Genomic DNA, 14,792 nt, shown 5'->3' with positions numbered 1-14,792 from the left:
ACAAACTCCATCACTCACGTTATTCTCCACTCTCTCCTCCACATCGCGGCTCTGTTAAGAACTCTGAATTAGGGTTTCAAAATCGCCATGGGAGATCGGGTTCTGCAGCAATGGCAAAGAACTTGAGGTTGGAATTTTGCATTTCTAGTCCTGTGAGTTATTTCTTCGTAATGCGATCCTTGAAATCTGCAAAGGAAGGGAAAATTATATTAATGAAGATATATCGATTTTGCCTTTTTTCTTCTGTCATAAAGGAGTATTGATGATTTGCTTTTTGTCTGATTGTGAAAAATGTGAAAGAACAACATAATGATGTTTTGCTGGTTCTCGTTTTTTTTTTTTTTTTTTTTGGTTTAATTATGGAGAATGAGCGGGAAAAAAAAAAAGGCATAGTGAGAATTATGTGAATACTATACATTTGTTAAATTTTCTCATTGTCTGTTAAAAGCGAATAAAAATGGAATAGATCTGGCGATTCTGTAATTGCTGCAATCACTGGATTTTTTTTTTTTTCAATTTCAGTAGATGAATCACATGTTTTGGCCTTAATGTTAATATTGTTGGTGATATGTTGGTTTAATCAATATATACAGCACAGCAAGTAGTATGTCTACTAGATGTTGAGCATTGGGAGTGGAAGATGGGTGAAGAATGGCATCAATTTTACTCCTCAGCCTATCAAGGAACATACAGAAATCTTCACCAGCCAGCTGTCATAATTGGAGGATGCTTTGTAGTAGTAGCATTGGTCCTTTCCATCCTCCTCATTTTTCAACATCTCAGATCATACACCAAACCAGCAGTTAGTTATTTGCCCTATCTTAATTGTAACACATTCAATTCCATGCTCCTTGGCTGCTTGGCTTCATAGTCCATTATTTTTGGTGTATTAGATTTTTCTTGAGTAAATTTATTAGTGGATAGAATCTTTCATTCAATATGAAAAATGCTTTTTAAAGGGTGTCACATCCTTAAGTTCTTATTCAATTGTAGGTACTGATGGAGCATAAACAACTTGCACATTCATCAAAAATTGATGTCTCTGATTTTGAATCCCCACTGCATTTCTTTTTTGGTCAAAAACAGCTATGAACAGTTCAAAGAATTTATATATTTATTGGACTGGCGTTCAAAATGAGTTTAACTGCTGCTATTCTAAATTTTACCTGCTTAAATGGTGCAGTGGATGTAACTGTCTTGCATTTTATAATTTTCCAAGAAGATATCCATGTGGTATGCTTCATAATTGGTATGCATATTAATGAATTTTTTTATTGATGAGAAAAAAGTGTGCAAGTTTTTGTTTATTTCTCTATTTCAAGTCTGAGGTTTATGTATCAAAGGCTGAAAAGAGAAAATTTTAGGTTAGGGCTTTACTTTGTCTTGATTTGATTTCTTTCCAGGAACAAAAATGGATTGTTGCGGTTCTTTTCATGGTTCCAGTGTATGCTTGCCAGTCTGTAAGGATCTATTTGACAAGCTCATTCATTATCTCATTTAATAGTTTGGGCATATTTCTATCTTGAAATAACAGCTGGATTTTCACTTTACTCACTGTTCTTTGATTTAATAACTATCTTTCTTCACATGTATCATTCTTAAGTGAAACTGTTTGTTGGTCCAAAAAAACCTCATCAGCATGTCTGGTGCACACTGAATTTTGATGACTTATCATATTGAAATAGGGTAATTCTGGTAATAAAAAGAATGTCTTTTTATTTCTAATCTATTTTTTTATTATATAGCTTATTCTAGCTTCAATAATGTGATTCTTATTGGCCACTATGAATTCTTAACATGTTATATGTACATGATAAGGTATAAAGTATGGAACGAAGAAACCATCGAGCTACTTAAATGTCAGACTTGAGGGTGAAATTTGGAGAATGTCTATTAGATGTGGACTATATATATGTAGATCTTGTTCTCTGTTACTTTATCACACCGATGTTGGATTTGTATGCATTCAGCAACTGACTTTTCTGTGAGCTAGGGGTGATTTGGTGGTGAGAGTTACATGAGAAGCATGAATTGGTATCTGAAAATAGGGTTGCTAATAAAATGAGGCAATATAAACATTTTCTTGAAATAATCAACTTCAGTTTTCCTGTGCTTTGGTCTAATGATTTTTTATTTTCTCTTTGCTAGATTATATCTTTGTGGAACTCAAGATTGTCTCTTGCTTGTGATATTTTAAGGAGCTGCTATGAAGCATTTGCATTGTATTCTTTTGGTAGCTATTTGGTTGCCTGTCTAGGTAAGCTGCAAATTTCTGAGGAACAGTGGTCACTAATAGGCTACGTACATATGATTGTGCCAATTTTATTGTCCTATTCCATTTCTATAATCTTTCTGTCCTTAACTAGTCTGATATGGCTTCAAGCTGTGGAAGATATCTGTTATCTGTTGAAGTTATTGAATTTAATAAACCATGGGAAACAACACCCCATGGTGTTAGCATCTTTAGCATTCCCTGACTCATCATCTCTCTACAACTCTGTTCCATTCATATTTCTTCCATAACTATCTCCTAATTTTCTTCATGAGATTTATAGCTGTGTTTTTAAGTTATTGCAATAAATTAGAAGAAACAATATTCTAGGTGGAGAAGAAGTAGTCATAGAACTGCTTGAAAATGAATCAAGAAAGCAGCTCAGCAAGCCATTGCTAGAAGGAGAGGATGAGAAACAATGGTTACAAGAAAAATCGCTAAGGAACTTCTTCACGAGACCATGTGTGCTTGGGAAAGACTTGCTCAGAATAGAAAAATCCGGTCTTGTACAATACGTAAGTCACAAAAAATTCCCATCAGCTAGTTTATTTTCTATTCTGTTGGACTCTAAAATCTTCTGGATAGTCCAGATGATTTTGAAGACAGTTTGTGCGTTCTTAGCATTTGTGTTGGAGCTCTTTGGCGTTTATGGTGATGGGGAATTCAAGTGGCACTATGGGTATGTGTTATTTTCTGTACAAACCTGCACCTGTTTTATAATAATGTGGTCTTGACGGCATAAAAATGTTATTTCTTCTATATACCCAATGAATTTTTTTCAGTTCCAATTTACTTTATCCTGTTTTTTTATCTTTTTATTCATGATTCCCATTTGTTTGATCTTTTCATAAGAAAATAAATTTGATGACAAACTTGTACCTTTCCTCTTTTTTATTTTTTCTCTTTCGCGGTTTTTCATGTGGTCAAGAGGATGAGATATCTTATAAGCAACTAATTTTCTAATGATGCTATTATAAATTTGAACTTACCATCCTTCAGCCTAATAAACAATCAACATGAATTGTTTAAAAGACTCTTTATTTATTCCTAGACTAATTTCTCTTCACCTTCCAACACCTCTGTTGCATCTCCAGATCTAAGGATACTATTAAATCCTGAAAGTGTTCTGATATTGGAAGTATTACTTGAAAAGTACCTCGATTTGGGAGGTCAACTATTAATTGGTTTGGATTCCTAAGTACCTGTTCACTATATAATTGACATAAGCCACAGAAGTTATTGGATTGTGGCATCCATGAACAGAAATAGGGTGACTGTATGTCTCATTTCCATGACCGATTTCACCTTTTAATGCAGGTATCCTTACATGGCTGTGGTGTTGAACTTTAGCCAAATGTGGGCATTGTTTTGCCTCGTGCAATTTTACAATGTAACTCATGGAAGACTTCAATCAATAAAACCACTTGCAAAGTTCATCAGTTTCAAGGCTATTGTGTTTGCTACATGGTGGCAAGGCGTGGGTATTGCATTGTTGTGTTCACTTGGAGTTTGGCCCAAGCAGGGGAAGTTTCAAACTGGTTTGCAGGACTTCTTAATATGCATAGAAGTAAGCCGCTTCTTTATGCTATGTTTGCAAAACACATTCTTCTTGGACACCTTTCTTTTTCCACTCATTCTTCCTAACTGTTTGCACCTGAGGAAATTTAATTTACGACCACTTTTCTTTGGTGAAACAACTCCATATCATGGCATATTAGCCTATTTTTTTGGTTTAAACAGAAAAAACAAAAAACAAAAAGAGAAAAAAAAAAAAAAAAGGTTTGTTGTAAAGTATGATGTCTGCTAGGAAATAGCTCATTTCATACGTGCTACTTGAGTTTTGAGTTTCTTGTCGGTCGTATTCTGTATGTTGTCATTGCTCCATTTTTCTTTTATTTCACAAATTCGTAGTTATAGATTTTATCCAATTTACTTTGCTAGAGTCATCTATTTATTTTCCCAGGAGGATGAAGATCTCGTGCTTGGTCTATATCATAAGAACTTGCAAAGCATCTTTTCCAATTTTATAGCCATGATGACCATACAGGCTTGTCTATGATTCCACAGATGGCCATTGCAGCAGTGGCTCACGTTTTTGTCTTCTCGGCAGAACCGTATCGTTTCCTCCCTGCTTCTGAGTATGAAGAAGTGACCACAGAAACAACTAAAGCAGAGGTGAAGTTAGAGGAGGGTGACGAGGAGAAACCCTCTGTTCTTGAAACAACAGAAACTCAAATAAAGGCTCCGGGAACAAGTATCACTGAGAGTGTTCAGGACATTGTTCGAGAGGGTGGTCAACATGTAAGAAAATTTTCTTCTAATATTCTTTTGACTTCAGTTCTCATACTTTGTTCCGCCTCTTTTCTAAACAGGTTGTCAAGGATGTTGTACTGACCATAAATCAAGCAATAGAACCTGTGGAGAGGGGTGTGACTAAGATCCAGGAGACCTTCCACCAGATCTCGGTTGGTTCAGGCAAGGAAGAAGACACAGAATTGGTACTAGAGAAACAGGAACATGACCACAAAAATCTTACCGAAAGCGAAGAAAATCTTCCAGGAAGCCTAGATCTGAAGAAAATGTAGCCACGTAAGTTGTAGAGAATTGTCCAAAGTAATTTTTTATCAAGACATTTTTGTCGGTTTTAGATTAGTATTACACAGTACGATTAAAATTGAGTTTCTTTTCCCAGTTTAAGAAAACCTAGAATAGCAGCAAATTCCCTTGGATTATCTGCCTGTCATCGAACTAGGATAGATCCTAAACAGCTCTTAAAGTCTATTTGAAATAGTACTTCCACAGTAGAAATAATAAAACTCTTGACATTTAAAAAAAATTTAATTAAATAAAAAACATATGTTCACTGTTGTATTACAAGGAGAGAAATGGTTGCGAAGATTTGTGTATTCCAGAAAGAGGTAGTGGCAGGCTTGAACCATAGATGAACTGTAGATGAGTAAACCTGATCCAAGGAAATAAATGATAAGAATATAATCTGTTTTGTATTTTATCATTTTGTATTATAAAACAACATACAACAATATATCTGGGTGTTTCCACGATAATAATCTCTATCCTCCCTCTTGTCCAGAACAACATAACTCTGCACAGCTGAAGCAGCCCAAAATGGCGAGGGCACTGCAGAGCTGCGTGAGTACAATCGCACACTGATCGTTCATTCGGGTACACATTCGAATGCAGCACATACAACAGCAGTAACCACACATCTTTGCACAACAATTGGAAGCTGCCTTAACAAATATCTCTGCTGCCTCCGGCAACTTTACTTCTTCTGATCCCGGTGGGTAGTTTTCAGCTGTGGCGTTCACATTGCCAAAGCCCACGCCTAAGCTCTGCAGCAATATGATTTTCTGGACTTTAGAGTCTACTACCGGCCTCTGGTATTCCATTGTTTTGGGAGGCTGACAGGGTTATGGCACGAATCATTAGGTTGGTTAATATGGCAAAATGGTATATATTTATATTATTCCCAGCATGTAAGGAGTCTATACCTCTTGCACTCGACCAGGTTCTGAACCTTGGGCTCCTCGCTGAGTCTCCAGTAAGATCATTCGAGTATACTCCGAAATAACACCAGTCTGTATGCTCATTTCCGCAATCTGCCATTTGACAGCACAAGCAATTCTCTTAGTCACTACCCAACAGAAACATAAAATTGGCGGAAGTGTTGGAGGAAATGGCAAAGACCTTCCTAGCAAACCAATGGAATGATCCTAGCCATCTGGGAATCAATTGGATAGAATATTTAGACTGGAATGATTTATCATACAAATTGACTCCAATCAATATAAGTTTAAGGGAAGGAGGTTCTCCCTTCCAAGACTAGGGCGAAATTATTCTTGATAACAAATTTATATTATTTAAAACAGAAAATACATTTGATATATTTCTAATAAAAAACAGGGTTTTGAAAATTTATTCTGAAAGTAGGTTGTTTTCTGTAATAACGAAGAGTTTTCTATTTTTTAAAAGTGTTTTAAACAATAATTAAAGTTTACATTATATATACAAGTATAATGTAATTTTATAAAGAATAAATCAAGAAAACTGTTTTGCATATCTAAGTTCCCAAATAAAATTTATTCTTGAAACAAGTGAAAATTGTTTCAAGAGAAAATGTTATCAAGAATAGTTCTAAAAAATTGTTTTATCGATAACTATTTTTTGAAAGATTCCCAAACAAGCCTTATTTCTCAAGATCTAAATGCACCTTTAAAATGATCGTCTGCGCATTAAACTTCCAGAATAAATTTCCAATAGGTACTCAAACCACCTCTTTCATGTTAGTACGATTTTTCAAAAGAGAATTCGTTAGCACAGAAACTAACCTTCTCCTCAAGCTGTTTATTTTCTGAAAACCATGCCTGAGCTGTGAGCCAGCCAATCTGTTGCTTTGCAAGTACCTGTGACAGAAGGGAAAACCGAGAATAAAAACAGCACTTTAAAGAATTTGTCTACTTTCACTTCCCAAAACACTTGATAGTGTTTCTTTTGCCAATTAAGGTGCATTTGATAGTGATTCTACTTAAAGTGTTTTTAGTAGAGTATTTTCCTTAGAAATATTTTTAGGAGAACCATCTCTTAAGTATTTTTTCAGAAAATACTATAAGTGATTTTTTAACACAATAAGTGATTTTTCAAAATTTTAAACATGTCCCCTAAATTTTGACTACACTTTCTAGGCTAAAAATATTGTTTAAAGACACTGACAAACATGCTCTAATTCTATTAGGCCAAATACAGTACACTGACTTTACAAGAACCCCAACCCAACCCCTTATAACTTGGAACTGAAGAGCTTATACATGACAAGAGTGATAGAACCGAAAACAAAACCACACAAATCGTAAGGTCTTTGCAAGTTATTAAATCATGACATGGATTAATGATAAAAAATAGAATTTCAATAGATGCGCATCAACATCATTCAGCTACCCTGGAATCAAAAACAGGTATAATGTTTCCTAATGAAAAAATAAAGATAAAAGCTACCCAAATATGTAACAAAAATGCATTATATGATAACATAATATAAATACCCACTTTGATTAATTATTGCATTAAGGAAAAAAACTTCTGAGTTCTTAAACCAGAAAAGAAAATACCACATAGCCCCAGAGCAGAAGTCAAATGAATAATAAGCACACAAATTGGAACCTTACCCTGTCAAGAGGGATTTCCTTTGCCTTTTGTACCTTCAAATCTGTAACAAAATTGTTCAAATCTGCAAAGATACCTCTAGCTTGAATAGTGTCAGGAAAATTTCCCTTGTATCTGCCTGAGACTGTCCACACGCTTTCAGATGAAAGGTCTGGCATGTGGGAGGGATACACCTGTCACAAGTTCTCAGAAAGAGTCAAGGGAGTAGCCAGATGCTAAAATATTTCTACGATGTGAATAATGATGATGATGATGAATTCAGGTCTTCACAGGTGTACCTCAAAATCATCAAGGTCCTCCAAATCATCAATAGTTATATTTGCAAGAACGGTTGAAGAAGCCCTGGTAAATAGTCTTTCCACTCGAAGCTCAATCGAATCTGAATATCAAAAGTCAGAAGTGCACACTCAATCTTCATAGTAATCTTATCTAATATTATTCTGGCACAAGTAAAATGTAAAATTAAGTTTTACAGACCATAATTTTTGAAGACACATACAAAAGCCCAGGCAACTGACATAGCTGCTAGCAAAGGTGCACTTGGCTTCCATTACTCATAATTTCTGAACGATTTTATATACAATATTTGCAGTATACCACAAAAGAGGTGCAGGTTTTATGTTATGTAGCATACCACTCATTACCACAGGTGTTTAGCAACCCATTTTATGTTGTACACATATAGAACACACCAACCCTAATGTTTGTATATTTATTTGATTATCATAACTAATCAGCAGACTACCTCGAAAAAAAATAGATTCAATTAATGGAACACAAGTCAAACATGTGATCCAAATGGAAATTTAGTACAACTCTATGTCTAGCCAGCTCCTAAGTGAAAATAGAAAGCAAAGAGAAACTCATTTTTGCAGGTTCGAAGTACAGGACTTACTTGCATCATATGCAGCATCATAATGGCCCCTGCCAATCATTGCAAGCATCTTCAAGAAATAATGATTGCAATATAAACCTGCAATTTTATTGGCAGCCTTTTCAATTAAAAATCAACTGGAAGTTCAATGAAAGTGAGAAAACAATACCCCCAAAAGATTTAACTTAAATAGATAATAAATGTTACATCATTGAATAATCAGATAAGGTCACTTAAAAAGCAGAAATTCAATCCAGGCAGTGAATCATGCTTAAAACAGTTTCTAAACTTGCATCATGCCTCACTCTAACCAACCTTGCAGCATGTAACAGTACACACCAATGCTGTGTGAGTAATTTCATGTATGCACATGCAGGTGGAATTTGAGGAAAAGGTGGAACCTAGCTTGATCTGAAATAGAACATTGTGCAATGTTGTACTAACATTCCAATATGCATGCATGTATATGAGTGCAGCAAAGATGGGGAAAGACATACCACGCTTTACGTGGAATGGAACATTAACGTAAGAAATTATGCTACAAACAGTATTTTGAATATTGAAATGTGATTCTCCACTGTTCAGTAATTTGATAGGCAAACCATCAATAAATAGAACAACTGTCTAAAAGATATAATCCATAAATTAAAACAATTACCTATGCCAAAAGTGTAAATTCGTGGATGTATCGATTCTTCATTTGTTAAGTAACTCGTCATTACATCACAAATGTGTCTCTCATCTTCAACAGATCCATCAGTAATTAAGAAAATGATAGGAATTGAACCAGGAGAATGGGAGAACAACTCCATTGCCTGAGATAAAGGCAAGACCGAATCAGTGGGTATTTCCCAGTTAGAGCTAACATCAAAATATTACAGTAAACACCAACAATGCAAAAGTAGAAAAGGATGTGACATTTAAATTAAGTTATTCTAGAAAAACATTAAAGATGCAACAGACCATAAGAGCAGGTGTTGGTCAAAACCATCAATTTAATGGATTGGATGAGTCTCCAAAATCAGAAGAACACATTTCAACTGATGTCAATTGCTTGACTGATTGTTTCGTGAATAAAAACAGTAACAGTTGATTATTAAGTGTGATACAAGCCCTAAACTAATAGATTTTTGTCACAACAATTATTGCATGAGTTCTAAAACATTATGCATCTTCTATTTATGTTACATATTTTCTTGTACATGTTAATTGTGTGCATTTCTTCATTTCATCAGTGGGTTAATGAATAATTTAAACCATGCAATGTTAATTAAAAGGAACAAATGAGCTAAAAGTGGATAATATAACCAATGAATATTAGGGGAAGATTTCATGGAAAACTAATTGCAAAGAAATAAGACCTTGTTCATGGGAAGCAAAATGTTTGTATCACCCCCTGCAATAAAGTTCATGCTAATCCACTGAATGGCATTCTCAATTGCTTCCTTGGTAGCTAACTGCACTGATGATGAAAATATAAAAATTTCTCCATTAAAAGCTATTATGCTGAATGAGTCTTTTGGATCAAGCTTTGAGAGAGCAGCAGACAGAGCATTCTTTGTATCCTCAAGCAGCTTTCCTCGCATGCTTCCACTTATATCAACAACAAATACAACCTCCTTTCTGAAAACCTATGAAATCAATTGAAAAAGATGAACAATGGATGTAATTATTGACAAAAAAAAAATGTGGCAGCAAAAAAAATTGAAGAAAAAAAACCTATGTGGAACAAAAGAAATCTACAGCTCTGACAGACATGTCATGTCAAATAAAGTATATTCAACAAAAAATAAATATATAAATATGTGAATGGATAAATATACACAACAAAATATTGTGTACACAAATATCTATGCATATGTACTCGTATGGACCTAAACATAGTTATTTTTAACTCCTCAATAAATTTTAAATTCATCTCTCAGTGAACTGGTTTTGTTTTCACTGAAGCATCCATTTCTTCTCATTCTTTGCTGCACAATTTCAATAACTAAGCCCCTTATTTTTGCAACACTGTTTTGCTTGTTCAATTGAAACTTGATCTCAATGAACCATTTTGTAAAACAATAACCATAGCTTCCTACACTTTGGGATGAAAAAGATCAATGCTTTTAAATACAGGAAAAAAATAAACGCACAAATTCATAATTCTTTTCCTTATTTTAAAAATATATTAAAAGAACAAAAAAGGATAAAAACTGATTTGTCACTGTTCCACTGGAGATGATGATTAAAAGACTTCTTCAGTAAACAAATGCTTATCTCACTAGTCGAGATTGGCTCCATGAATCTTGTTTATGAATCAGGTAACTTGATGAACCTAGAAAAAGAGAATTATGGTCTATAGAAAATCATGATTTCGCATATTCAAAATAATGCACCATGATTTCAGGCTATATACATTAATTATCCCAGAAAACCAATATGAATGTATGAATCCCCCATTCTGACCCAAAAAGGAAAAAAAATAAAAAAGAGATGTCAGGAAAGAAATACAGAAGAAAAATCTTCTAAACAGACCAAAAAAAAATAAAATCTAAAGGAACTAATTATTACATAGAAAACTAATAAAACAGAAATAACCACTACACCAACCTTCCCAGTCTGCTGATTTCCTGGAAATAGATACAAGCAGAACATCTCTCTTTGGTCAACATCATGGACAGATGGAGATTGCAAAAGCACACTGCCATGAATATGGCTTGAAGGGACCTAAAGAAAATGTTGTACATGCCAGAAAGATAAGGTACTTTCCATTTAAAATTGAAGCGCATCTTCTAAAACTAGCCATGTGAATATAGTATAATTGAACTTTAATTACAGCCACAGTCAATGTACTATAATTTCAGAGGCTTACACTGAATGAGAAAGTAAAATCCGTACTAGACCATGTAAGAACTTCTGCCTCATATGAAAAACTCAATTTTCCTACTTGGCGTCGAATTTCCTGAAAGTCAAAATCACATCACTTGAGATGCATTAATCAAATGCTAATACAAGGTCTAATATAACTTTAAGCAAAGATGTACCTTGAGAGGATGACTAGTTGTCTTGCACAGAACTTCCATTCCAGTACCACAGTTCACATTCAACTGTATCTTTTCCTTTTTAGAAACCTTCTTCCCAGCAGGAGTGACATACTCAGGAAAATGAAATGGTACAATTAATGTAAGCTGGCCATCGTGATATAATAATTTTGAGACCATCTAACTTTAATTGACAGATTGGAACCCCCATCGACCTAGAAACATAACAAAATTATATATTTCAGTGTAAAATGAACTTGGCTACATGCACTCCAGATAATGGAGAATTCAAAGCATCTTCAATATAACAGATATACCTCTGGAATTGTTAAGGTAAATATATGGGGTTTTAAAAATCCTCCATCTCCAGCTCGGGATGCCTTTTCCATATCCTTATTTTCCTCCATGGTGATCAGTTGAGTACAATATGATTTTCTAGGGACATCAACCTCAACACCTAGAATTGAACCCTGTTAGCCAAATAATATATCGCTTGAGAACAAAAAAATATTAACATTTATGAAACAGAGATAAAGCAACACAAAAAATAAATAAATTAATTAATCACCAAACAAAGATAAGCTTACATTTAGTTATTCAACTTGCTATATCAATGGCAAAATATTGAAATTTCTCATTTACGTTACAATCATGTACAATATGGATCCAAATAACGGGAATAGAGTTTGTGGCAAGTGACATGATTTTTTGTCCTTCTCCCTTGGCATACGTGTTGTAAGAAGTTTCCGAGCCTTATAGTACATCTCGAAAAAATACTTTGATTGGTCCTTTCCCCACCATTTCCCCCCTATACCCTTCGGTCGCTGAGAAAATAGATGGAAAACTACATAACAGCTACTTAGCTTAGATGGAAATCTCCACTAAACCGAGACTAATATAGTTACTTAGCTCAGTTGGACCAAGTTCATCATCTTTTTGAAACCAAAACAATTAAAAGAACGAAAACAGAACGCAGGGCAAAAATGTCAAACAACGAAGCAGCAAGCGATGGCGAAAGTGACAAGAATAACAAAGAAATCCAAAATTCAATGAAGAAAACGACAAACTCAAATTCAGAATTTTGATTGAAAAATAAAATAAAATAAAAACTCAAAACTTCCTTTTCACACACCTGCTCGCCCATTGGCACAGCCAAACGACAATCGCAGCTCCGGCTTCCCATAACGCAATGCACTCGCCAAGATCCAGTCAGCGTAACAAACGCAGTGTCCAAATAACAATCCACCTCCAACGCTATCCCATTCATCTGAAGCGGAATCAACGCCGCCGGATCGCACCTTCCGTACACATGAGGCTGGTAACTCGGAATATCCGGATTATCCACAATCGCCGGATCGAATATCACCGCGTACACCATCGGCGCAGTCGGAAGATACGATTTCGACGACTTATCCATCGACACCGGCTTCGGCGGCGTCACCGACCGGTCCTTCCCGAAGTATATCCGCTTGGCGAGCTTGAGGCCATCCTCGACTGATTTGGTGAAGTCGTCCGCCATGGATAAAACGATATTCCACCGGCGGCGGGGTCAGGCAGCGGAACACGGAGAGAGATTGATGGAGATCAGGGGTTGGAAGGGAATGTGAAATATGAGATAAAAGCGGAGCAAAGCATTTCCTGCGTGTGAACATTGGGAATCCATTTGTTTTTCGAATTTTAGGAGACCTTTTCGTTACGCTCAAGTAGAGAGAGAAAGAGGGAAAGCTGTCCCAGCACGAGCTGTATAATTTAATAATGAAGGACCAATAATTAGAGGGCACGTGGTCTGCCGACCTGAATGATATGCCACGCGGCAGCATGAGAAGGGCCGTGCCCTCTTCGAAAAGGCCGAAAGTGGTTCAATAGCTTGGTGATAGGATCGCCGAGGGTTCAATCTGACTTGGTGGGCGATTTGGTGACATGGACGTCCAAATAGCAAAGTTCGATGCCACGTTGCTTCCATGTTGCGCTGTGGCCACATAAAATCTTTTAAAAGAGTTTACTAGATAAAATAAAATTTTGAAAGTTAATGATTTGTAAAAGGAAATTAAAAGAGAGAAAAAAAAAAAAGCGCCTTTTCAAATAATGGATTGAATGGGCCTACATGGTGAAGGCCAGCCGACGCTACCACTTACTTTAGAGACAATTGTGGATATGATGGGCCCATGAATCAGAGCTGTGCCGAATGTATAACGGCCAGATTAAAGACCGTAACGACTGGTGGGCCCAACCCATCAGTTTATTAAAATGAACTAATGGCTGAGATAAGGCCACCAGCCCCACATTACCCCATCCGATATAAAAGCAATTAACCAATAATAATGGGACGTTGATTTTAGCATTCTTCCACTGTGGTGCCAATTTATGACGGCTTCCACCGAAGAGAGCCGTATAGAAGAATATAAAGAGGAAACTGTACAACATTGCAATCTTGGTTAATGTAGTACAACTGCAAACACAGGATGTTGTTGGGAGTATGGATTCGATTGTTCTTACAATCAACAAAATCTGAAATGTCACAAGTTTTTTCTTTCCCGCAACCTTTGCCCGTTCTGTTTAGCCGCAATCTAAAAGTTTATGCCGACAATGATGGGGACACGGCACTGTAAGAGCCAAGAGTGATTTTTGTGATAGCGTGTATTATTTTATCTCTAATATTTTTTTTTTAGAAATATTTTTATAAAAATAAGGTAATATTTGAATACGAATAAAACAATATTTAAACAATATTCTTGTATACATTATACAATAAAAAAATATATTTTTTAAGAAAAATATTTATAAATATATCTCTAAATTTTTAAAATTTTGTTCAATGTACAATTTCTTTTTAGAGTCAATTTATAAATCTTTAATATTTTCCTATTAAGATATTTTTTTAACAGATTTTTCGGTCATTACAATTGAAGTATCCATTCTTATTTATAGTTAAGGAATTAATTTCTTATATAAAACATTTTTATGTAATTGAAAATTGGATGTAATTGGGGTTTGAGATTTGAAAGTTTTCGGATTCTAATTTTACAAGCCAATAATAGAAGTTTTCTATTATCTTTACCCTTACGCAATTACTTATTATGTATTTTGGAGGATAAATTTGTGTGGAATTTAAGTAAAGATGACTCTCTCTATCATATTATAATGCAATTTTTTAAATCGTTTTTATTAAAGAAAAATTTATTTAATTTTTTATTATATAAAAATTAAATAATTTTAAAATATATAATTAATTTTTTTATTTTAAAGTCAAATATGATAAAATTATTTCTCACAAATTTCTTTTGAACCAAATAAACCCATAGTATTTATTCTTTGGTTTTCTCGCTCTTTGGGAAGGATGTTTTTAAAGCTGGCAAGGAGCTCTTGGTGGATCCAGCCACAAAATTGTCCGGAAATTAATGTTTCTTGTTTGGTCTCGAATGCTTGGAAGGACCGAAAA

At 34.9% G+C, this 14,792-nt stretch overlaps 1 protein-coding gene and 1 pseudogene across 1 annotated transcript; one reads left to right on the top strand and one right to left on the bottom strand.

The window, feature by feature from the left end:
* The first annotated feature begins 19 nt into the window (after positions 1 to 19).
* LOC117925433 (protein LAZ1 homolog 2-like) lies at positions 20 to 5,046 on the top strand. Its single transcript, XM_034844438.1, has 9 exons — positions 20 to 127; positions 594 to 802; positions 1,404 to 1,460; positions 2,149 to 2,257; positions 2,603 to 2,787; positions 2,863 to 2,951; positions 3,590 to 3,839; positions 4,340 to 4,573; positions 4,645 to 5,046. The coding sequence occupies exons 2-9, from the start codon at positions 641 to 643 to the stop codon at positions 4,855 to 4,857; spliced, it is 1,299 nt and encodes a 432-aa protein (XP_034700329.1). The 5' UTR covers positions 20 to 127; positions 594 to 640; the 3' UTR covers positions 4,858 to 5,046.
* A 192-nt stretch (positions 5,047 to 5,238) lies between these two features.
* Positions 5,239 to 13,024, bottom strand: LOC117925432 (annotated as a pseudogene).
* Between the last annotated feature and the right edge of the window lie 1,768 nt (positions 13,025 to 14,792).

The sequence above is a fragment of the Vitis riparia genome, chromosome 11, assembly GCF_004353265.1.
Source record: "Vitis riparia cultivar Riparia Gloire de Montpellier isolate 1030 chromosome 11, EGFV_Vit.rip_1.0, whole genome shotgun sequence".
NCBI classification, from domain to species: domain Eukaryota; kingdom Viridiplantae; phylum Streptophyta; class Magnoliopsida; order Vitales; family Vitaceae; genus Vitis; species Vitis riparia.
Note: the sequence above shows the minus strand (reverse complement) of the source record. Positions and strands in the feature narration are given on the sequence as shown.

What these genes read in the sequence shown, in the direction of transcription:
- LOC117925433 (XM_034844438.1), top strand. Translation starts at nt 641, where the DNA reads ATGGGTGAAGAATGGCATCAATTTTACTCCTCAGCCTATCAAGGAACA. An exon ending in GAATTCAAGTGGCACTATGG is followed by an intron (nt 2,952 to 3,589) that starts GTATGTGTTATT and finishes CTTTTAATGCAG; the next exon opens with GTATCCTTACATGGCTGTGG. An exon ending in ACTTCTTAATATGCATAGAA is followed by an intron (nt 3,840 to 4,339) that starts GTAAGCCGCTTC and finishes ATGATTCCACAG; the next exon opens with ATGGCCATTGCAGCAGTGGC.